This window comes from Uloborus diversus, chromosome 1 (genome assembly GCF_026930045.1).
Source record: "Uloborus diversus isolate 005 chromosome 1, Udiv.v.3.1, whole genome shotgun sequence".
Classification (NCBI taxonomy): domain Eukaryota; kingdom Metazoa; phylum Arthropoda; class Arachnida; order Araneae; family Uloboridae; genus Uloborus; species Uloborus diversus.
This window is the reverse complement of record NC_072731.1, coordinates 138596048-138621762: the sequence shown is the minus strand read 5'-3', so window position 1 is coordinate 138621762 and position 25715 is coordinate 138596048. Positions and strand designations below refer to the sequence as shown.

At 33.7% G+C, this 25715-nt stretch overlaps 1 protein-coding gene across 1 annotated transcript in view; it reads left to right on the top strand.

Moving 5' to 3' along the window:
* LOC129232463 (vacuolar protein sorting-associated protein 37B-like) overlaps positions 1 to 25504 on the top strand; it is a 33152-nt gene extending 7648 nt beyond the window's left edge. The window contains exons 2-5 of the mRNA XM_054866611.1: positions 457 to 595; positions 17254 to 17425; positions 20024 to 20106; positions 24683 to 25504. Coding sequence (XP_054722586.1) covers positions 458 to 595; positions 17254 to 17425; positions 20024 to 20106; positions 24683 to 24949 — 660 coding nt within the window. The 5' untranslated portion in view covers position 457 and the 3' untranslated portion in view covers positions 24950 to 25504. The remainder of the gene's footprint in view (positions 1 to 456; positions 596 to 17253; positions 17426 to 20023; positions 20107 to 24682) is intronic.
* Positions 25505 to 25715: the final 211 nt, after the last annotated feature.

Genomic DNA, 25715 nt, shown 5'->3' with positions numbered 1-25715 from the left:
TGGATATTAGGAAAAATTATTTTAGCAGGGTAGTGGAACCTTGGAACAGCTTACCGGAAGAGGTGGTAATGAGCAAGGGAGTAGATAGTTTTAACAGGGCCATTGATCTTCACTGGGGATTGTAAATTGACTAGGACCTGCCTAGCTGGGCCCAGAGCCTGTTGCTGGTCGTCACTTTTGTATTTGTATTTGTAAACCTGAAATTTGCCCTTCGGCCCAAGCTAGAAGGCATGCGCACGTTCAAGGTGCATACTAGAACATACACATGCCTCTATTCTATAGCACACATTTAGTTATTCTGAAAATAAGTAAAGGCTGGTGGCCCTAGGCTCTTGGACTATAAATTTATATCATGTTTGTAGACCTTTAGATTGTATAATTTTTTTGGATTTCTATCTTTTTTTCCAGAAAAGAACCATGAAATGGTTAATTCTAAAATTTTGTTTCTTTTTATAGGATGCCTTATTACATGCATGAATTGAATCCAGATTATAATCCAGCTACTGGAAAGTTGCATCACATGACAACTGAGGAATTAAAGAAACTGTTAAATGATGATGAGCAGCTTGAATCAATGATAAAAGATTTACAACAAGTAAATTAAGCTATTTAATTTTAAGGATTAAATATGAAAAATTAATTATAATTTTTATCTTACAGTAGAAAATTTTTGATGATCAAATAAGTTAATGATAAACAAAAAGGTGTTCTTTTTTGTCTTGTTGGTCAAGTTGCTTGGAAGAATTATTTTATGTAACTTGCTTGATATTTTTGTAATAAATATTTAAACTATTTTTCCTTGCAATAATTTTAGTAAACTTTGGCACTTTTAATATGATTTGGCAGCTTTTTTTTTCCAGCATTTGAGGACTCAGGTACACCCTTGTGCAAATTAATTGAAACAATTTCGAAAAATTGAGAAAACTAAGAAGATCTGGTATTTTATTTACATTTATATAAAATCAAAAGTTTTTAGTGCATAATATGATGTCCAGGACTTTTTACTAACATTTGGACACTTTTCTGCATGGAATCCACCATTTTTTTTACAATAATTTATCATATTTGAGTCCTCATCCCAAACATGAATTAGAGCAGTTATTGACTTCTCCATATTTGTTCAATCTGTATGCAATAGACGATTCTTACATATATCCCAAAGATTTTCAATTGGTTTGATATCAGGAAAGTTCTCAGGTCATTGCAATGTCTTAATTTGGTTCTCAGACATGAATTTCTTGACCATTTTGGAAGAATGGAAACGGTCTAAATCCTGCTGGAAAATACCCCTTTCATCTGGGTATCGTTTTTTCAACTCTGGTAAAACCTTTTTTCCCAGAATGGTAATATATTACTCAGAACACATCGTACCCTAAACAAGCTACAAAGGATTAACCCCATTGTAACCCAAACAAACCCAAAACATATTCTTTTGAGGGTGTTTTACAAATTGGTTCTTGTTCTTTCGCTTGGAGATCTCTGCACGTTTTGAGTAGTTTGGCCTAAGACAAAGAAATTACTTTTGTCCCTAAATAGTACTTTATTCAATATTTAGTAGTTCCAATTCTTATATTTTAACTCCCACAAGTAGCGCTTTTTCTTCATTCGTTGGGTCAGTAGCTGTTTCTTCATCGGCCGACAGGCTGCAAAAAGGCGCCTCCGAACAGTGGATGGGCTAATATTTATTCCATTCTTTTTTGAATCTCTATTAAATGCTGCGCTGGTCTTTTAGGTGACTTTTTTACCTTGCATAAGTAGAAAAGAGTCATCTCTTGGTGTTAATTTCAATTTTCAGCGATATTTTCCTCTTAGAATTGGAAATAGGATCCCCTGTTTCTCTATTTTGTTTTATAATATAGCTCACAGTTTGCAATACTAACGTCAACGACCTTTGAAATATTTCTATAGACATTTGAAAAGAGTAACAATCTTTGTACGCTTTCGTGGTGTCACATCCTTTGCTGATAACAGTGAAGTCTCAACTGACGTGATCATAGCTGCAGCTTTCATCTTCAGAAATTTCTGCAGATGCGCTCTCAGATCCCTCTAATTGGTGTAAATTATGTCAGGTAAAGGATTTATTGATCCCATAAATATATTTACACATTATAGTTGGATTGATGAAGAATACTTGGAATTATTTTAAAATTCATAGTAGAAATATTTTGTTTCAATAATTTGCACAAGGGTGTACATCCAAAAATTACAGGGCCTTGATTGTATGTAATAAAATATTTTTATTGAATAAGAAGTTACTTTCACTTGTTTCAATGATACTTTGTCCAGCCTTAGGCAGAGTGAAACTGGCTTAACTTGGTTACCAACCAGCCCCACCTAATTTAATAACTTTATATTTTCCCAACTTCTCGACTCCTGATGTACTTACTGATATCCCCCTCTTTGCTTGTTGATAACCTATACATTTAATGCTATTATAAAAGCACCAAACCAAGCTAAATATTGCCGTGAATTTGACTCTTTTGAGGCTAGATTACTGTTGAGCAAAAAATAATTTGAGGACAAATTTTAAAAAAGACTACTGGTGAATTCTTCATTTCAAATAATAGTTAAATCCTCATCTTGTTTACAGAAGTATTGATTTCAGGGGTGGACTGGCCAGGTCGGCTAGTTAGAGATCCTCGACTGGGCCAACCGCCGAGTGGGCCACTTAAAGAATTTTTTTTATTGAACTTAATACATTTTAGTTCACATCTAACATTTTTTAAAGTGTCAAAAAAAAAAAAGCAATTTGTTTATTCAATGTGAAAAAAGCTCTTGGAAACATGCTTATTTTTTTTTCATGCTAAGCAGGGACCAAAATAAATAGACACTCGCGCAAATGCTTCCCTCTCTTGTCAACTTACTCTTTTAGAGCTCTGGGGGCCGTGGCTCCAACATTGATGAAATGGGAGTGGGGCAAAGAAATTGGAGTCCGATGCAGCCAGAAAAAGGGCCCAGGAGGAGAAAAGAGCGTTAAAACTTATATTTGTATGTCTATTAACAAAAATTGAAGGGGCCTGCGCCATTATACAAAGCGAACTTGGCCCTGCTATAAATGCGTGGGCCATGCTTTGGGGTGTTAATACATGAGCAGGGACATACACAAGGAGGGGTAGGGGAGAAGGGTGGCCCGGTTCAGAGCCTAAAGGGGGTCCGAGACTTTTTTAAAGAGGAGTGAAATATATGTAGAGACATGGAGAGGGGGGGGGGGGGGAATAAGATGGAGGGAAAAAAAGTCATTTGTGACTGGCCCCAAAATTGCTGTACATGCCTTTGGTATTCACTGGTTGTGACAGATTCAACTAAATACTGTCAGTTGGCAAGAGATTTCATTGGTTAATCGTAAATTTTCGCTATACGAGTATTTTCATCTCAGAATCACATACGGGGAAGCAAGTCTGGACTACGATAAACTGAATCTGATAAAGGACCAAATTCGACTTAGAAGGGAGAGTTCCTGAATAGAGGCGGACTGAGTTCTAAAGAGGGGGGTGGGCAGTTTTTTTTTTGAGCAGTATTGGTTGTATTCAGGACCAGATTTAGACTTAACGGTGTCTATGAGGTTTTTCCCATGTAAGATCCCTCTGTAGTCCTAAAGTCACCAACGATAGTCTTAAGTCTACAATTGTGGACTTTAACGAAAACCAGTTAAGTCCAAGCTATTATTTTATTTTTTTAAATTCATTTTTGCGTGAGGAGAATATAGATGTTCCGCAAGGGTGCCCTTTCCTAAGAGCAAGGGCGCAACCCCCCTAAATATTGCAAATTTCAATGCCGCAGGCAGGGCCGGATTTAGGGGAGGGCAGGCGGGGCTACTGCCCCCGGCCTTCACAACAAAAGGGCCCCCACAATAAAGTTTTTACAAAATATCCTAACTTTCATGGGTCGAAAATATCGGATATATACATATATATCAAAATCTTCGAATATATATCAAAGTATCGGATATTTTCGAAAATATGATGATCTTTTCGAACCCTGATTAGGGGCCTCCACTCCTTTGTTGCCCCGGGCCTCCACACTTCCAAATCCGTGCCTGGGCGCAGGCTGTGTTCAGATGTGTCGCTCCTGTGTTCCGATTGGTGCAACAACGAGACACAAGTGTAAGATCAGACCTCTGCTTTGTTCTTTTAATTGGACACTGATGTTATTTGTTAGTCTTACCAAAAATGAGTGAGCCGGGACTTTCCTGGTTCTTGGATCAAAGCCCTCAATTTTGTTTTTCAGATTTAAGTATCAAAAAATTGCCAAAGTCTTCAAACCTTAGCCGTTCCCTTAAAGTTACTAATGATAGTTTAAAATTTCAGGTGTAGAATTTTTCGTGGGAGAGCTCCGTAACCCTTTTATCTGCACTATAGTCTAAAATTGATTTCCGTTTCAGAAAAAAATGCCCAGAGGGAACTAGTGCTTCCCCCAAACCAAAAAAGGAGCAGTGCGCCTTCAGGTAGAAGGGTACTTTTTAAGAGAAGTTTTTAAAAATGAGTTTCTTTTACTTTTTAGCATGCTAGGTACAGACAACGTTCAAGTGTTTTCAATATTAATTATTCTTAAAATATTAAATATCTTCTTGATGTTCACTTTTAAAGGTAGTGCAAAAAACATTCAGATATATTTGAATCAGATTCTTGTGGATAAGTGATTGAAATGAAGGAGTGACAGACTTGTGTGAATCTTTACCTTTTGAAAAAAGTTTCGCTTTATGAAGTTTTGTTGAAACTTTTAAGGGGCAAGGAGGGTTGATTAAGTTAAGGGACAAAGGTTAGCTTAAAAACGGAATTGCACGGCGTCCTCTGCAAAATCTTAGGGGAAACACTCGGGAAAACTGTCCCTTTTCCTTTTAATGTTTCCAAACATATTATAAGATTATGTTTTTAAAATTTCTATATCGGAAAATTCCGAAGGAGAATCGCCAAATTCCCCATAGTAACTAAATGTAGTTTAAAATTGGGTCGAAAATACTTCAGTCTTTAAATGCTTCCAAATGACGGAGCCTCCTACTTTCTCAAACATAACTAAAGATAGTTTTGCGTTTTTTAATATTTCAAAGTCAAAACGTTTTCGTAGAGAGCTCCCGATGCTTCCCTGTTCCATTCATTTTACAAAAGGTAGACTAAAATTGCTTTTCTAAAACTTACCGTTTCGTAGAATTTCTGTGAAGAGCCCCCGTCATTCTATTGTAAACAAAGATAGACTAACATTGACTTCAATTTTGGAAAGAAAAAAAAAGGTTAAAGAAACAAAATCGTGGGGGAACCCCTTTTTTCCTTTCCTCTAACGTAACTAAAAATTGTAAAATTTTGGTTTTTGACATCAACTTTGAAATTATCGCTTGCAAGGAAACTCTAGAACTCTTCTCGCTATTTTTTTTCTCCTTGGGCCTATATAGATTAACCAATTTCGAAAAATTTCCGGAGAGATTTACTTGATCCCTCCTTTTCCTCGTGTTCTTCCTATGTTGTCAGAATAGAAGCCTAAAGATGTGCCTTTTCAGACTCATAACCATTAGTATCCTTCTTTCAAAACCCATAAAAAATGTGCCAGTGTTAGCTTTATTTTACGTTTCACAATTTTCTTTTTTTAGAACTTAAAACTTGATTTATGGCCAGATGCAAGTAAAACGATCGCAGGTCCCTCGCTCGTGATTTACGTCATCTGCGATTTGTGCAATGCAAGTTGTAACAAATCTGCGAGTGACGCGCCAAATTACAACTAAACTTTGTGAGAGGGAGAATCCCGCCACAAAAAAACTTGCGAGCGTCAATAATGGCGGTTAGCGGATGTTGTGTAGTTGCTCGTTGTAATTTTAAGGTGTCGAAGTTTGAAATTGAACGATAAAAATGATTCAATTCAAATGAGGAATGCTGCTATCAGTTGACAATTTCTAAAGGAAACAGCAAGAGCAGGAAACAGTTCTCGACAAGTTGCTAATTCCAAATGTCTGGTACGTCCAAACAAAATGGGCTGCAAAAGAGTATGCTAGTATACTTTTAAAGTCTACATACTCTATTGCTGACCTTTTTTGTTCAATTCAGCATAATTTCAAATGCCACGGAAAATAAGTTCGTAAGAGTTGCCCTTGTCCAAGGTATTTATGTTATTTTAATGCTCTGCTATTCTAAACATGAGTCGTACATTTAGCTAGCATATTGTAATAATCAGAATATCTTGGTATTTGTTATTTTGGCAAAAAACTTCATTAAGAAGTTAAATTACTTTGTTTGAAGATATAAATTTTTTGCTCATTCAAGCCGATAGATTTAATTGTTTACCAAAAGCAACCATAAATTTTTTGCCTTGTACTTTGAGTAAATGAGTATAACACTTGATAACTCTGGTTTTTAAAATTCTACTTAATTCGAAAGTAATCCATTCAAAATGTAAATACGTATATGCTAACAACTTCTATCTCTTGTTTTGACTGTCTGATGTTTTATCTATAATTTGAATGCTTGTATGCAAACTGATCTTCAGGTATAGAAGTCATTAGTTTTATTGAAATACAGCCATTTTCTTTTAAAGTTCTCAATTTGATTTTAATATCATGAAAATTATGGTAAGGTAGTCTGATAATATTGATGATTCCAAATTTCAGTCAATTTCATTGCTGCAATGGTTTTATTTGAATTTTAAAATGAAATAAGTCTTAACAATAAAAATTATTAGTTCTAAGCACAATATTTGGAACGAGCAAGCCTGAAAAAGCGCTTCCTCCTTTTTCCGCTGGTACAGAACAAGTAAACGTGTATCAGTCAAAGTTTACGCAAACTACCGTTCTTCAACTGCCTTTGCAGCTCTACAGTTAATGAGTCCAATGCCTTACCAAGCAGGCACTTTGTTCAAACTGAAGCCCTGACAGGGGAGAAAGTTTTTAAAATTTAGTGATCAGTAATAAATAAGATTACAGTTGACTTGAAAGTTTGAGGTTCTGTTTAATCCGAGATACTTCATTTACATTTTAAATTTAGTTTTTTAGTCGCTTAAAACATATTTTCATTAAAATCTGAAAAGAGAAATTTTGCTTCTGTAAAACTAATTAAATTCCAACAGTAAATAAGGAAAAGACATTGACAAGGTTGTTTCAACAACTCCCAAAGAGGCACGAAATATTTATCAACTAAAAGATATGTATTACGATTACAAGATATGTATGGAGATAATAACTTGATACGCTAAATTGACATTGAAATTTTCGACAAAGAACGTGTTAACATCGCTTTTGGAGAATCTGATTGCAGTAAAAAAGTTAGGTGCACAACTCGACGCTACATGAGTTTCAAAAACGAAATTTAAACCTTTCAGAATTAACTGTTTTTGTGTTATGCAAGATACATCTTGTACGTACACACTCTGATAGATTGAGAAAACTTGTCAAAATGGTATCCGGTGCAGTCAAAATACATATTTTGGTTGTTTAAAATTGCGCACATAAATATGCAGTGATATTGTGAAAAAATAAAGTCATAATTTGTTTAGACGCAATTAAAGCGACAAATTATGTTGAAATTTGAGCAATAAATTTTTCGTGAGAATATACTTTTTCTTTGTACAAGGAAGTAAATACAGTCGACGCTCATTATAACGACCACACATTATAAAGACCGTCCCATTATAACGACCAGTGGTAGAAGTCCCAACTTTGTTCCTATAAACTCTATGTTAATTTGCTTTTGTTATAACGACCGTTCTGTATCGTCTAATCCAATACAGCGACCGAATCAACGGTTTCTTGTGTTCTTTCCAATAAAACAAATTTGTAGCTTAAAATGACATTGATTTATGGACATCTGCCTGAAGTTTTCAATGTCAAATCCAACTTTAAGAGGGGGTGGGGGGATTACCATTCACCACAGGTAGCACAGAAAAAATAATAGGAGGAAAAATCGAGAAAATTCCAGATTCCTAAGAAAAGGGAGTTGACAGATGTATTGGTAGTTTGGTGTTTGAATCTAGTATTTTTAAAGATTTGGGGTTCTCGAGGGACTTTTAAATGTTTCTTTGGAAAGCAAGAGAAACACAATTTATCACCTATATCTGAAACAGAAGATAATGTTTTGCAAAAATCACGTCTGCTAAAAAGGCAGACCTCTGTTTCTGGTTTTATCTTCAGAAATTGTTGTGGTAGTAGTAGTAGTAGCAGAACTGAAAATGTGTAACATTTTCCTCCCTATATTTTCTACTTTAAAACTTATTTAATATTCTGTCATAATATTTTGCACACTACTTTTCTAAAAATTCCTATGATAAAAAACATTTGGGCATTTACTTGGTCATGCATGATGACGGTGTACATTTTTTAAATTTATACCTCTTATAACGACCACTCGTTATAAAGACCTTTTTATCTGGGACGGAGATGGTCGTTAAATCGAGCGTTGACTGTAGTGTCAATTTTCAATCTCGAAGAATTTTCTGGATAGTCCGAGTTATCAGTAATCGAAGGTGACATGAGCCCTTAACTCGGATTTTCGAGACTGTACTGTATTTCTTTTTCATTTCAAGTCATCCAATAATGAATGTAGGGACACCCCATGAGGATCATGCATCGAAACTGTCTTTTACTTTTATTATTTTAAATGAAGATTCCCCAAGCACTTTTAATTGATTTATTTTCTGATCTTAACCCAAATACAAGACTTCTTTCCTTCCAAGGCTATGTCACTGGGACAGAAACTATGCCCCCATAAACCTGCTAATATGATTATTCATTAACAAGTTTTTCTTGAAAAAGCTGATTATTCAATTTTCAAATTCACCAAGACAATCACTCGATAACCAAAGATTTGAAAACAAACAATTGAATTCGAGAAGGCTTTTGGTCTGATTTTAGGGGTCATCTGTAACATTTGAGGGATGTGTGTCATTGCCTTGGGTGGGGGAGAGATACACTACTGCATTATAACCCTATTCAAATAAAACACTTGAAAACAATTATTCGATAATATATCATATTTGGGGACTGGTGCTTAGCCTCCTCGTGAGCAATAGTGCACCCCTCTGCGACACTTTCCCAGAGATCAATTGTATTAAAAAGAGTCAAGATCCCCAAAAAATATTTATTATAGTAACCTCTTGATCATCTGTGAAATAGGGTGGCAAGGTAACTGCGGATATGCGAATTCGTGGATAATCTGCAAAAATAGGTTAAAACGATGCTAATGTATGCAGTAGCTTAAGAATATCAATAGCACTTGTATAATTTATACTATGGCTGAAACGATAACAGTGTATGTAAAAAATGTATGTCGCTCATTATTGCAAATGAGTTACCGAGCAAATGGTACAGATGTAACTGAAACTGATCAAGCAAGGTTAACCAAAAATGCATAGGGGAGAGGAGGGAAATTTTTTTGCACAAGACTGATATTGAGGTCACCTGTTAGCATCCTCCTATTTTTACTTCAAGAACTACCAATGGCGGATTAGCCTCATCGCAATTGTTATGAGTCCCCACGGAACAATGTATAAATGCTTTGCATAGTTTTGTGATAGACAACGAGCCTCCCCCCCCCCAACTTGTAAATTTGCTACTAAGGATTACAGCACTGGGATACTTAATCATTATCTCTCGTAAACCCACCCATTTGCACACCTGCAATACAACACCGCAGCAAGTCAAAAATTGTTGATTTTGAGTAATACAGATGTTTCAGATTTTTATTAGTTCTATTAAAATGCAAGACCAACTACAAATGAAAAAAAAAAATTAACCCTATTTTTGAGATTATGTCATTGTGTTACTATAAGAATTTAAGCTAAGGCGTATTACATTTAAATTGATTTTTCTCAAAAAGTTATTTTTGCAGATGTGGCAGTGTTGTACTAGGTATGCGATATGATAATTCTTGAACACCTTTCATGCAAAAATATACCATTCAGTTGTGTTCTCCATATAAGCCATATACTCTCAAACATTTTTTAGACATACAGCGTATACCCTCAAGCATAATCAATTTTTATATTATAACATACTATGTATATGATCACATACCCATATTGTGCTTAGTGGATTACGAAAAATTGACGAGAACATCACTGATATCATCCAAAAGAATTGCTTGATAACCAAGCACTTAACATCATATATTCTACTACAAAACTATACAACTAAAAATTGAAGAAGCAATCATTTGATTATAAGACCATTCAGATCACAGGGTGTCCATTCTTTTAAGAGTGACTGAGCAGCCCTTAAAAAACTGTTGATCTGTCCCCAATAGGATTCTCAATATTAGGACTAACACCACTAACAAATTTCAATAACGCAGTCTGCATCATGACCCCCTGTGGGCACCCATGCAGCTGAATTTCTTAAGAAGTCAACCATTTGAGAGGTCCATTCAGTTCTGAAATTGATCAAGAAATAACATCCTTGAACGGTTGACATATAGAGAATTGCGAAGTTCATTGCGGAAAACTCGGGGAAGTGATAAACGAGAACATGAGATGTGGTACTTGAGAAGTTCATTGCTTAGAAATCCATAATCGAGTGCTCGAATGATCTGCGAAAATCGAGTGATTTGATTATGACAACTGGTTATGCTCATTTCCTCTTCCCAAGGTAAGTAAAACACATGGTCGGTTGATTAACTTGAGAATTTTATATGTCAAAGTTTGTAGGTTCAGCTAACAGTAATTGCACGGCCTAATTAGTGAATAAGGCATGGCCTAGGAAGGACTCCCTGCTTTTTAGGCGCCCCAGGTGGCTAAAATTGTTTGGTTTGACTACAAGAGGAGGGGGGGGGCACAAAAAGTGTTTGACCTAGGATCCCCCCAACATTTTAACGGGGGCACTGGTTAATTTTTAGAATGAAAAAGACAAAAAAAAAAAAAAAAAAAAAAATTGCCCTTGAGTTTGGCGGGGTTAACTGTCAATAGATGATTTTAACAAAGATTTTTGCCTAAGTAAAAACAATACGATACTGGAATACATTCAAGAAATTTTCAATCAAGGACTCATATCCCAACTCGCACCTATGGATATACAGTGAAAAAAGTTGATCGCAAATAAGCTTAACATGGAATATGGGTTAACGTGAAATGATATACAGTAAAACCTATAAAGTTGAACACTAAAGTACTGCACGGAAAGTGGTCAATTTACACAGAATTCACTGTAGTAGTACCTATAGTGGGGTAATTTAATTCTTCAAACATGAAAAAATATTTCAGTCCCTTCGGTCTTGTGTTAAACTCTTTTCACCGTATTTCAATTTTTTCATGCGTGAAATCTTTATAATTTAGCTCATCTAATTTAGCAACTGAATTTAGGAGTATTTTGCTATACAGCTAGAACTATCCTGTCATCACTGTATAAATTCAGTTGCTCTACTAAAAAGAAAGAATTTTTTCATTTGAAGCTTAGAAATTGGAAGTATTTTGTATTATTTGATAAAATTTTGTTCCAAAAAAGGTTTCTGTGAGATGTAAAAGGAATAGAATTCAAAAAGAAATAATCGACAAATGAAGTTTCCATTTAGCTTGAAGCAAATGAAAATGAATTATATTATAAAACCAACACTGTAATTATTATTTTATCAGAATCTTAAATACAAATCTGAAGTTGCAAAATTTTGAATTTTCGACTAACAAAAATATCAACCATTGGAATTAGATTAAGGAAAAAAATCATGCATAAAATGTGATGATTATGAAGCTTTCAGCCAGCTTCAAGCTAAATCAAAAATTTACTTGTATTTCACCTTTAAATTCTACCTTTTCATCTTTCTCATGTGTCATTGCAGTGTTCAAATTTATTTTGTATTCAAAATGTATTTAGTTTTTTTCCTCTAAAACAAGCAAGGAAAAAAAGATGACAGGGTCAAACATTCTGTGTGTCATGCTGCAATAGTTGAAAAAATTAAAATACAAGAATGTTTATATTAAATTCGCTTTTCCCCATATTTCTCAAGCGTTTTTATAAAGAGCGTACCATCGTTGCATAATGTAAACATAACAACTTCTGTGAGTCTGTCGTCGCAGGATGCCCCCATTGGCTGAAAGTTGTTTCTTATTGGTTGCAGTTGCCAAGGAAGATAGAGAAATTGTGAATTGCGAAAATGTTACACTTGCATCGGGAACTGGCCGCAGTTCGCTCGTAACCCACTCGTAAACCGCAAATTGCAACTGCGGAGGGCGTTTCACTTGCATTCCCAGACACTTAAAGGAAAATAGAAACTAGCGGTAGATTAATGTCTTGATCGACTCGGAAGAGATCCGGCATTGTTTAATTTAACTTTTTTAATTTGCAGAGGTGGGCCAAAATATTGCTTTGCCGACTGGGCCAAAGTGAGCCAGTCCGCCCCTGATTGTTTTCCAATGTAACAATGTTTATTTATTTTTTACACTTTGCATGCATGATCACTGTATGTTGAAAATATTAATATTTGAATATCTTTAAATTAGGTACAGATTTTATATTTTGTACATACTGTATGTAATTGAAGTGCTTTTAATATTTTAAGACCACCAATAATGGCCAAATTCTAAAAGCTGTAGCCCTGGAGGCTATTCATGAATTGCACCCAGATAATGAATGGCTACACCTGTTTACAGATGGCTCAATGATGAACGATTGTATGAATGCCGGACGCTCTTATGTTTTGTGGGATCTTTTCTTTGTATTTTCCTGTTGGAAGGTAGAAAACAGACTTTGACGCAGCAGGGATCTCAGTTATTCATATTGCTCTTTCACAGATCCATTGCCAGGGCTGAATTTAGTTTCATGCCACCCCTAGGCAGGTTTGTAATCTGCCGCCTAACTGCTTTTTTGTGATTTATCCAAGGTCAATTCAAGTACTTAACAAGAAGTTCTGTCTAGAACTATACGAGCCTACTTTCCCGTATACCCATACTACTTTCTATTACCTGATCAATATTCTCAAAAATAGCTAAAATCGCAAATTGTTTCAAACATATTTTTTAAATATTTTAAGCTAATTTCTAGGAATAAAATATTCCTCACTCATCTAAAAAAATTAGATGCGTAAAAAAAAAATAAATAAATAAATAAAATAAAATTAAAAAAAAACGAACAAATAAAATAGCAGCACCTTTTGAACAAAGCAGCTAATACACTTTTTTCCATTAAAAAATATCTTTAACAGCTTTCAAAATGAAAAAATAATAATTAAAATTAATAAGCTCATTGAAATAAATACATCATATAAAAAAATCATTTCTTTTTCCCCTGTTGCTAAAAATTATTTTTTAAATGAATTAATGCACTTATCAAAATAAATAAAAACAATAAAATGTCAACTTAAAGAAATAATTTTCATTGTCAAAAAAAAAAAAAAAATCGTCTGTTCATATCTTTATGTTGAAACATAAATGACTTCGAATTTATTTGCCGAAAACTGAATACCTAAATTAAAACTTTAGCATAAAAATAAAAACAAATCATATAAACAATAATTATTTCACAGTTAAAACCATAGCTTCGGAGTTGGAGTTGGAGCCAATCTCATTTTGGGATAAAGGAGTCGAATATCCAAGAATCGGAGTCGATCATTTGTCCTCCGTGTATAATTTTTTGCCAAAGCTACAAAGTCAGAGTCGAAGTCGGGGAGTCGAAGTTCGATTAATTATCGGGCACAGGAGTTGGAGTCAGATGACCCTAAATTCTCGGAGTCGGAATCTGTAGTTTGGCGTCGAGCTATTTCAAACAAAATTTTTTTGAAGTAACACCGCCTTCAAGTACGGAATCTACATTGACTTTCAGTTTCCCCGTAGGCGCTAATGTTAATGGATTTGAACTGTTCAAAATTGAACGGAAAATTGTTCAAATCAAAAAGATATTTTATATACAAGTTTTTCATCAAAAGCTTTTTCCTACAAAGTTTGTTTGAAGCAAATTCGCCTCACAGTTCGAAATTGCCTTGAATTTCCCCGTAGGCACTAATGTTAAGTTTTTTTGAACTGTTCAAAATTGAACAAAAAATAGTTCAAATCAAAAAGTGAAATATGGGAATGAGGTGTCCTTGTCGAGATCTTTCGAAAAAAAAACGTTTGTTCGAATCGGACAATTCATTCAAAAGTTATTAGGGGGGAGGGGGACAGACAGACAGATAGACCGACAGACATTTTCTCCCATCTCAATACCCTACTTTCCAATTTTTAATTTTTCAATGTTTATTCAATTATTTTATTTATTTTTGACTTTTTTTTGTTTTTCGCGATATTTTTAAGATGCATTAAGCCTTCTTTCATGCTTTTTTCTCCTTTTTCTGACTTTTACTGGGAAAGTAGACTAAAAAGCACTTATTTTCACGAGCCCGTCGTAATAGAGAAGATTTAAGATGCACGAAATATTTCAACTTTATATATTATAGTAAAATTTTGATTCTGTTCATAATAAATTCAGAATATATTAAAAACGGGAAATCACCGAAAGCTTTATTTTCGTGAAAATACATGTGTGTATGTACTCTTTATACTTCTTATAGTCATGTAGTGCATGCACCCTATGTTTTTCCTTTTAAATATTGCAAGTATTTTAATTGCTATAAAATTTTCAATCACAAACTTTTCAGGCAATCTGTGAGGCATGTTGAATCTCTATGGGACTTTAAATCTAAACAAGGCTTAGAGAGTTTTTTTTTAAATTCTTTTTAGTTTGTTTCAAAAGCGTGATGATTTCAAAAACTATTTGTTAAAATTATATTCTGCCTTTTAGTATTTGTGTGTCTGAAACTTTTCATTTGATTTTAAACACTTTCATAAGACAGTGACAATGGCATTTAAATTGATGAAAACAGAATTTAGTTAATTTTTTCGTTTATAAAATAACTGCACAAAATTAACTGAACAATAAAAAACACCGTAATTTCAAAATCATTCGGTTCACTTACTTTTTTTTTAATATTCAAATATATATATATATATATAAACGATCAAATTGTGACGTTTTAAAGCGTCATCTTTCATAAATAAACAATACATATTAAAAGTTAAAAAAATATTTTGATTCGTTCGAAATAAGTGGTTTCTACAAATAAATGGACGAAAAAGTATTTAAGCTTTTCCGAAAAGAGTAGGTTTTAACTAACCTACTGGGGGGAGCGGGAGTAATAATCCTAAATTACTTTCCAATTCTTTAAACATTCAAGTAATGTTTCATGATGAACACTCCTAAGGTTCAAATAAACGCGGGAGATAATGGTCACTCAGCCCTTCCAGTGCTGCACATAGTCTTTTTAAGAGAAACCAGATGTTATGTCTGTTTTATCTGAGGCTCTCTTCTTGATGCGCAGTTCAGGAAAAGAAATTCTTGGAAGGTAACAATCAAAGTTCATGTTTTCTACAGAAGATGTACTCTGTCCCTGCCACAAGCCAAAACTGAAACTGATTACATATTACCTCAAGTCTGTCACACCGCATTTTCTGTGGTTTCGACAATTACGGTAATATTACGGCCGCTGACAAGTTAGTATCAGTTATCTCGCTGTTTTGGGGGAAATTGAAAAAGAACTGATGTTTGATTTTCAAAAATAATAATTTTTAAAACGAGATTGAAGCAAAATTTGCCGCCCTAGGCAGCTGCCTACTCTTCCCATTGGGAAATTGGGCCCTGTCCATTGCCATTCAAAAAAATTTCTCAAAGGTTGTTGTACTTTCAGTTTCTAGGGCTTCTATAATGGCCATTTCTTCACCTGAAGCCTCTGCATCGGCAGATATTCTAAATATTGGTCTGGCTCTTAATGACTTAGCTGAAAACCATAAAGAGGTTGCATTTCAGTGGGTACCATCACATTGTGGACTACAGGGAAATGAGGCGCCAGATTACCTGGCAAAGAAAGCAACCAAAATTGTTCAAATAATTTATAAAGCAATTCCATTCTATACCCATCGCCATGGGCCCCCATATGCGAAATTATTAGGGGGGAAGGCACAATTTTCCCCATGGAAGCAGATTTCAAGACAGATTAGAGTCATTAAAATACGAAATTTTTAATAACTAATTCATTAATGACTGGAGAAGAAATGTTTTTACACTTTTGCAAAGAAAAAGTACTAAAAGCAAGGGAGTTCTAATTTCTAAAGGAAAGGGGGCTCGAACCCCCCTTGATGGGAGCCCTTGCTCATTGCTAAACCAGGTGCGGATCCACTCGGAACTGGGGGGAATATCACCCCCCCAAACCCCAAGTGTACTTAAAAATTTGTAGAACAGAATCCCGGAACAAAAAGGTAGGTTATAAAACTAAATTTTTATGGTGTTGTTTAAAAAATGAGTAGTAACCTCCCCCCCCCCCCCCCCGGTAAACATAAGTGCTGAAAAAAGTTCCCCTCCCAAATCCATAGTCTGGATCCGTCACGGCGCCAAACAGTTAATTAAATGATCTTTCAGAGAGACTTATTGGAAAAACAAAAGTGTCCCAAATAAAGACAGGAAGTGGATTGAGGAAATCATAAATATTCCACTTTTTCCAATAGACAGATCTGTTGCTATATTTCGCCTTGTTACTGGCCACGATTGTCTTGGCAAGCATCTGCACCGAATAAAAATCTTGTCAAGTCCTATTTGCCAACTGTGCAGCATGCATCAAGAAATGGATGAGAAACACATGAGTAACTGCCTTGCGCTGGACTCGGGACACTTGTGGGAGAAATATTAGTGCGCATGGCACAGGATGAACGATTTATTGATTTACTGTGGTTTCATTTTTTGTTGTTGTATTCTTCTTTACTTTTGTTCTTGTTCTATGTTTGCTTTTTATAACTAGTTATCTTTCAATCTGCCATTAAATTTTTTTTAAAAATTTTCGAAAATTTTCTCTTTAATTTATCTAACTTCTATATAATTTCTAATCTTAAAATTTTACTCCTCCCTTAAATTTGCCATCTCAGGCAAGGGTCTAGTCTGCCTGTGTGTAAATCTACCATTAGGTAATGCAGATGGTTCTGTGAAAACATAAATAGCTGTTCACATCTTTAAATACTTCTACAGTCTTTCAGAGCTGTGAGCAGCATTGCTTTTGAAAAATACGAAAAGTTGAACCAGATGTCTCACACCAAGGCAAAGAATCTTTACCGTCAATAATATTCTCGGATTGGACAATTCTACCTTTCCTTACAAAGTCCAAGCAAGATCTTGCGCCTCTGTTTCAGAGTACTTTTTACAATAAATTGATTATTTTACTATCAGAGTTTTAAATATTTAATAAATAAGTTTAAAACTTGTTAAATTTGTTCATTCAATTTTTATTTTATTTATTTATTTTTCATTTTTTTTAAATTTTTTTTTTATTTTTGCAGGTAAAGAATTTGGAAGCTGAGAGAGAGATGTTGTTAGCTAGTAACAAAAGTTTAGCAGAGTACAATTTATCACAAGAGCCTCTCCTTATCAATTTGAAAGGAGATATTGTTTCTAAGCATAAGGAACTTCAGTCTTGTAAGGGTCGAGTGCAAAAGAAAAAGCAGAAATTAGGTATTGTTCAAAATTGCTTTTGATCAGCTTCTTCTTTGTGATTTGTAGGCTTTTAAAAAACCTTGAATACTCTTTGTGAAAAAAAGATTTATTTTCAAGTGCTTGAAAAATGTTAAAATTTATCTTTAGTCCTTGAATTTTGTGATTTACTTTTAAATAGATACATTAAAAAATTTTGTAAAAAGTTTTTTTTTGCTGCTGTTTTTCACGAAGTTTCTCTTATTTTATTTGTTTTGACCAAAAATCTAGTATTTTCTGGAAACTTTTTTAGAAAAATCGGCGTCAAATTTAGTACAATGAAGAAGTTGACAAATTTAAGATTTTTTACTCTTAACTGAATTTTTACATTTTTGAATTCTTTTAGTGAAGATCTTTCTTTTGGAAACTCGACTAATATAGAACTCATGCTTTACCGAAAATTGCAAGCAATTTTTGAGATTTCAATCCTTTTGCATCTTGTAGAATTTTTCAATGATAAGAAAAGTTAGAATCTTTACTAACAAAGAAAGCAGGGGTAAGGTATCCAATACAATCTTAAATAGATTCTACATAGTGTAGCATTGGTGACAACCTGGGCGGTAATTTAAGGTGTCCTCCCTACCCCCGGAATTTTTTTCAAAATTGTAGTCTTAAAAATGCATTTAGGGCCTCCATGGCGCTGTGTTAGAAGTTTCGTCTTCTAAGCTGGAGGTCGTGGGTTAGATTCCCACCGGTGGCCTGGGTGTTATTTCCTTCTCTCGTGTTGTAAATCTTTCCTGCGTGTGTCCGGAGGCAAAGATCTTGCCACACAATCCTCTATGTATGTGAAGCTGTTTAGCTTCTAAATAAATAAATAAATATGCATTTTAGCTTCATATTTTTCAAAAACTCGATTCGATTTTAGGTGTCCCCCCCCCCAACCGGGCGACACCCACAGTAGACCGCCTCCTCGTAGTGAGGCCACTGTACTTTCGTGTAGTACTTTTCTTAAAAAGCATGATTTTGCAACTCTTAAGTAGTTTAAGCAAAATTGAGGTAATGACAAGCAAAGGTATGTAAGTATTTAAGTTTTAAGTCAGAGGTATGCAAAGTTCAAACTCTAGGCAGGCATTCATTCAAAAGTTTTTCCAAATCAAGATGTGTAACAGCACCTCAGGGCTGCTAGCGCCATCTCTTGCCCCAAAACAAATGCAAGTTTCTTCTACCATTTGTGCAAGTTATTTCCAGATATTTAATTTCGCCTCTTACACACCTTTGCTTCTATGCAGGGTTGTTCATGATCTTTAAAAAATGTTTTTCTTTCAATGATTTCTGTATGATGCATATTTGAGCGGTTTTTAGGGGAGAGGACGAACTTCCTCATAGTTTTCGAGGTTTCATTGTCTTCATAAAATTTTACTTCAGTCCACTATCTCCATGCTTCTATACTTGGGGCAAATCTAACCTGACAGCATCAGAATGCTGTGTGTAGTATCCGCATAGCCTTGTAATACTGCCACGTTACGTTTGCCCTAACTACACTGCTTCAATTGCTTTATTATTTTCCCATTATATCCATCTGAAAACATGAATTCTTTTGCTGTTGATGTCAAAGTTATGCAGATTGTAAAAAATGAACAACAAGTTGCAAGAGAATTTAGACCATATTACTAAGTGGGCAGATAGGTTGGGTATGACAGTTAATAATGGGAAATGTCAAGTGCTACATTTAGGTCATGTAAGTAAGTGTACATATTATTATGTATAGGGTTCAGTCATTAGTCAGGCTGAAAATATTATTGATCTGAGTGTTTTAATAAATCAGTTCAATTTCAAAAGACACCTTCTCAAAAATGTTTGAAGCTTTAAATTTTTAAAATTTTGTGTAAAAAAACTTTAAAAAAAATATTTGTTGCATATTGTATTAAAGTGTATACAGTTCTCTTTAAAACAACCTATTATATAACTCTGTAGCTCCCATAGAACTTGAACTATAACATTTTAAAGCACTGTTGACAAGTAAAAAAAAAGTACTTCTTAACTAATTTCAAAAATTGATTACTTATTAATTATAAATAATAGATTAAAAAATATATATGTATATATGTATAAGTTTTAGAAATCTGGTAAGATTTGTAAAAGTTTCACGAAAATCTAAGATGGCCAAGTTGCTAACAATATATAAATATGTATATTTGGTTGATTTTACATGGAATGACCCGGTTAGAAATTTCAGTTTATTGGTTCAAAATTACATTATTTTTACAAAAACAACTTATTTTACATCACATTTCTGACATGGTTCAAAGTTAACCTCCAAGTGGCAAGACAACTTTGAACTCAAGGAAATTATTCATTTTAAACGGTTTTTATAATTATTATTTCGTAATTTTTGGTAACTATAGAATGCTGCAGCATTTTTTCGTCAGTTTTTTGCCACTAGCAGGTTATACAATTAAAATGTGAGTGGGGAAGTTAAAGTTAGAGAAATTGTGAGAACAAAGTTAACCTGAATAACTAATGATTTTAAATATTTATGAAAGTAATTTGCTGTTAAAATATGCTTCATCAATAAAAGCATTTTGTATCTCCCCATTTTTTTTATTACAAAGTTAAAACTAAGTATCTTAATTATTTTAGATGACATTACCAAAAATATGTGTCTGGAAACAACTTTAGCCTTATTACAGACTGCTGCTGCTGAAGCAGAAGAAGAAAGTGAAGTAAGTAATATTTTCCACAATGATTTTTTTATTTCACTCTTTTTAAAAAGTATTTATTAAACATTCTGTTAACTGAGTGACAAATGAATTAACATTTTTGTTCAATTATTCCAATGCATTTATACGACACAGGAACTATTTGTTATAATTATTGTATTATATTTAAAATAACTGAAATGAAGTAGTATTGTTATTATAATTTTTATACATGTTACTTTTTCTTCTTCCCCTGAAATGAAATGTCCAACTCTTTTCTTTTGTAAACTGATAAGTAAGTATTAGCTATTACACATATGATAGATGTGAAATCAGCTACGCAAATAATGCTTTTTAAATATGATTTAAATCAGACTTTTAATATTCTTTTAGTAAAAACCGTGTTTTTTTCAAACCCTGATCTTAATTAAATTCATGAGAGATCAATTTTCGTTAATGTATGTTTTGAGAGCATATTGCACAAAAGACTGCAATGCATAGTATTATTCAAAACGTTGAAGTTTTAAATGCTCTTTGAATGAGTTTGTTTTTATAAAATGAAATTTAGTAATTTAAAAGTAAGGCATGCAAATCATGCTAAATCTTACTGGAGTCAACTTAGCGAATTTTATTTGTTTATTTATTGTTTTCTTTCTTCATAAAATTTGGACAAAAACAATTTTTCAGAGTATTATTTAGAACAGAGGTTCCCAACCGGTGGTTCGCGAACCCCCAGGGGTTCGCGAGGTGCAGGAAGGGGGTTCGCAAAAATTTCGGTGCAATGGCGGATTTTTCCTAGTTTGGTAAAAAATTATAAAATATTCAATTTGCACACATAGTTACTAAATTTTTTTTTTATTTAAAAACGCGCCAGACTCTTGTATTAAGCTCAAAAAAAAAAAAAAATCTTTCAGCGGTTTTATAATCTTGGTTAAAAAGAAATGTTCTCATTTTTTTTTTCGATAGACAACAAAAAGAGATATCCTTCCTTCTTTATTGCGAGGCGCCATGCAGAAACGTTGTATTAAGCTGTGGCGGGGATCACGATGACCTTAAAAAGGCGCCATCGCGTTTAGTCAATCAAACAATATACATAATATACATATGTCGAAAAAAATAAAGAATTCTCAAAGAATGCATCATAGGGGTATTATTTCTAATCTGGTTGAAATATAACTCGGGAATTTCCGTCGAATTCAGTCATCGAATAGCAGACATGACAGCAAAAGGCTCCAAACTTAAAATTTATTACTGGATTTTACCCATCTGTTCGTTTTCAAAAATATATAATATCAGCATGCTCATAGTTCTGGAGAAATAGTTGTTAACAGACGTATTTAGAGATGCTTGAAAACAAGTGATTTTGTTTGCAATTGGTTTTGCTACGTAAACTTGCTACTCTGTTTGTGAAGTTATAATCGTGTTGGTAATTTTTATGATTTAATAACTTTCTGCTGTTATGGATCGATGGTTGAAAACTGGTAGTTTTGTTGAGCGACAAATGGACAAGCAGTCAATCGATCAACCCTCAACATCAGCAGTAACTTTCGAATCAACACAGGATATTGAAATAGATAGCTGTAATGAACTGCCGCCTCCCCTGACTAAACAGAAAAGTGAACTAGGGGAGAAAAAAGGAGAAAAGCGAAAATTTGACAGTGACTATTTACAAATGGGCTTTTATTTTACTGGAGAAGAGTCTGAATCTAGACCGCTTTGTCTTCTCTGCAACGAAGTTCTAGCGAACAGCAGTTTGAAACCGTCACTTCTGAGAAGACACCTCGAAACAAAGCATCCGACACACAAGGACAAACCTATCGAATATTTTAAAAGAAAATTGGAATATAATAAAAAGTGTAGCGTCTCTACGTTCCTGTTAGAATCCAACGAAGATAGTAAAATGGCCCTTGAAGCTTCATATCGAGTCAGTTATAGAATTGCAAGATCTGGACAGCCACATACAATTGCAGAAAATTTAATTGGACCGTGTGCTAAAGATATTGCTAAGTGTATGCTGGGAGAAAAGTCAGCAAAAAAAAATTGACCTGGTTCCGCTATCAAACAACACAGTATCACGCAGAATTACTGATTTGGCAAGCAATGTGGAGAAAGAACTTGTGAATAGAATAAAAGAGAATAATTTTGCGATCCAGCTTAATGAGTCGACTGATGTAGCAAACGCTGCAATATTACTTGTCTATGTTAGGTATATTTTTAACGATACAATTAAAGAAGATGTACTATTTGCAAAACCTTTGAAAACCAACACAACTGGAGAAGCAAATTTCGAACTGGTCAACAGTTACTTTGAAGAAAATGGAATAGATTGGTCTTTGTGTGTGGGTGTGTGCACGGATGGTGCAAAATCAATGACAGGAAAATTTGTTGGCTTTGTGGTGTGAGTAAAGAAGATCAACGAGAAAATTGAATGGACTCATTGCTGCATTCATAGACAAGCATTAGCATGTAAGTGTCTTCCCGCAGAATTATCCGCTACTTTGAATGATGCGGTAAAAATTGTAAATTTCATAAAATCACGTGCCACCAACTGCCGTCTATTTCACGCGCTTTGTGAAGAATTGAGAAGCCTTCATGTTACTTTACTTCTTCACACAGAAGTTACATGGCTTTCCCGTGGCAAAATTTTGACACGCTTATTTGAATTGAAGTCAGAAGTCCAAGCATTTTTTGTTGATCATCCATTTCACTTGTCCACTTGCATATTCGATCCTCTTTGGATGCAAAGGCTTGCATATTTAGCTGACATCTTTTCAAAATTAAATGAATTAAATCTATCCTTGCAAGGTGCAGTTGTTAATATTTTCGTTGTATATGATAAAATTGAAGCTATGGTAAAAAAATTGAATTTCTGGATCCAATGCCTGGAAATGGGTGAGTTTTCTTGTTTCACTTCTCTTAGTAGTTTTTTATCAGAAAACTCAATGAAACTTGATGAAAGCGTTAAAAGAAATGTATGTGAACATCTGCAACATCTTGAACTAACTTTTGACGAGTATTTTCCTAATAGGCGTAACGTCCCTCTCTCAAACAACTGGATACGCAATCCTTTTGAAGGAAATCCATGCTTAGAGAACACCCTGACATTACCTGAAAAGGAAATGCTCATCGAGTTATCCTGTGATAATTCATTGAAAACTACCTTTAAAGAGCTCTCGTTAATTGACTTCTGGCTCAGTGTAAGAAATGACTATACCGTTTTGTCCAAAAAAGCAATTCGAATTTTATTACCATTTTGTACATCATATCTCGAGAAAGGATTTTCCTCCTATACTTATCTCAAAGATAAATACCGAAGCAGATTGAATGCAGAGCCTGATTTAAGACTCAAACTGTCAGACATTGAACCAAACTTTCAGTTTCTTTGATCCGTCAAACAGCCACAAATATCGCATTAAGGATTTTTTCCTCAATTTAAAGTATGCTTAAAAAAATAGTTGGTTTATAAAACTTCTTGTTTATAATTTTTCTTGTAGATGTAGTTTTAACTTTTTATTAATGTTTGCACTTAATGATATTTTACAATTATATTTTTGCTTATTGCAATCAAATGCTGCAAAAAATGGAAAGCAAACATGCTGTTTTTTTATTCTTTCTTACATGTTACTAATTTCAACATCAGGGGGTTCGCGAACTTTTTTGCCTGTTCCAAGGGGTTCGCAAAGAGAAAAAGGTTGGGAACCGCTGATTTAGAAGATTGGATGTTCAAGATTCTCAAACTACCAGTTTAAGAATTTTGTCCATAGGATTTGCTTATCATCAATTTATCTGTCTAAAATATAATGGTGCAAAAGAAGTAAACATGATTGTGTGTTTTCTTTTTTCTAATAGTAATTCACTTGCTTCTATTTTATGTGCTTCAGTCAAAGTGTGAAATAATATCGAAAGCCTGTATTAGTCTCATTTAAAATGATTTATCTCTGAATGTCTAAGCAGTTGTAAAAAAAATGACAAACGTCTTTTTTCAAGTGAAATAACACTAGGTCATATATCGGAACATTTATTGAGTTGCTCAGAAACCAAAGCTGTTAAGTCAGGAAAAAAAAAAGGATTTTAATACATTAGATTTTGAAATGTGTTTTTTCAAATCAATTTGATTAGAGAAGTATAACAGAATGATTATAGTATAATACATGTTTCTCTTACCATTTGATAACTAAGATGAATACCACAGTTATTCTATTTAAATTTACAAAAACATAAAAAAGAATGGACTTAACTACATTTTCTTCTGGACAACTCAATTAAAGGTTCATTTATGATGAAATACGAATGTATTTGTATAAAATGTCGGAAATTCATTTGTGTTAAATAGAAAAATAACATTATCTGTCTTCATCTGAAGTTAAGTTTATTGATCTTCAAATAGATAAGATAGGCTAACTCTTTATACTGGTAAATTTTTTTCTTCCTTTTTTTTTTCACCAAAAATTTTGTAATAACGTTAGGAATTCAAATTACATAAAAATATTTGCATAAAATTTGTAATTTTATTAATGTAAAATTTGTCAAAAAAAAAAAAAAAAAATTACTGTGCTTGATTTTTTTTTTTTTTTTGAACCTCTTTCGTTTCTTGTAATAGAGTCTGGCTGACAATTTTTTAACTGGAGAAATAGGAGTGGATCAATTTTTAGAATCTTACTTAAGCAAGAAGAAAGTTAGTCATCTTCGAAGAGTTAAGTCAGAAAAAATGACAGAGCTTCTAAATCAAGCCCGAGCAAGTCAGAACTTCATTCCTCCGACTTCTCTGTCACATCCTGTGTCATCTAGTAGTATGCCTCCTTACCCTACAGCATACCCTGCATTCAATCCTATGCATCCTCCCTATCCGCCCATGTCTGGACTTTAACTCAGAAATGTTTTAAATGTTTTTGCTCCATTAACTTATCTAGTGAGTATAAAATCTCATTCTTCTCCTACTAAATATAATACAATATTTAAAAATTTTATTAGAAAATTTCATAAGTTTAGGGTGAACATAAAATTAGTTTCCTAAATAATTTTCAGAAACAATTCAAAAAGCAAACTTTTGGTGCTAACATTATATTTCCTCATGAGATTATTTATATATTGATTCTCAAAGCACTCTACAGTTTTCTGATATAATTATAATGAAGTTTTTATGAATAAAATAAATAAGTATTGAAGCTTTTAAAAATCATTTTCATTTCAACCTTTCATAAATCAAAAACTTTTAGCCGAGCAATAAATACACTGCTTGACAATTGCTAAGGAACAGTTACGTTTTTTGGAATAATTAAAAATAGATAATAATTAAAGAAACATAATGAAATATATAGTTAGTAGGGATGATGTGCCTTTATTATAAGTACAAAACAATACAGATATTACTGCATCAATGAAGTAAAAACTTAAAAATAAAAAAATAATCCTACTTAGATGATTTTCAAACAACCACAAAAAAATGATCTAGGTCAGAATGATGGAGACAGGAGTACCTTAATATGATGTATGATTTCCAGGGACACTAATGCACATTTTACATCTGTTTTCCATACTCCCCACTAATTATTGAGGAGTGCTTGGGGGATGTTTTCCTACTCCTCTCTCAAGGCGGATTTGAGTTCTTGTACTGTTCTGGGAGGGATGGTTCT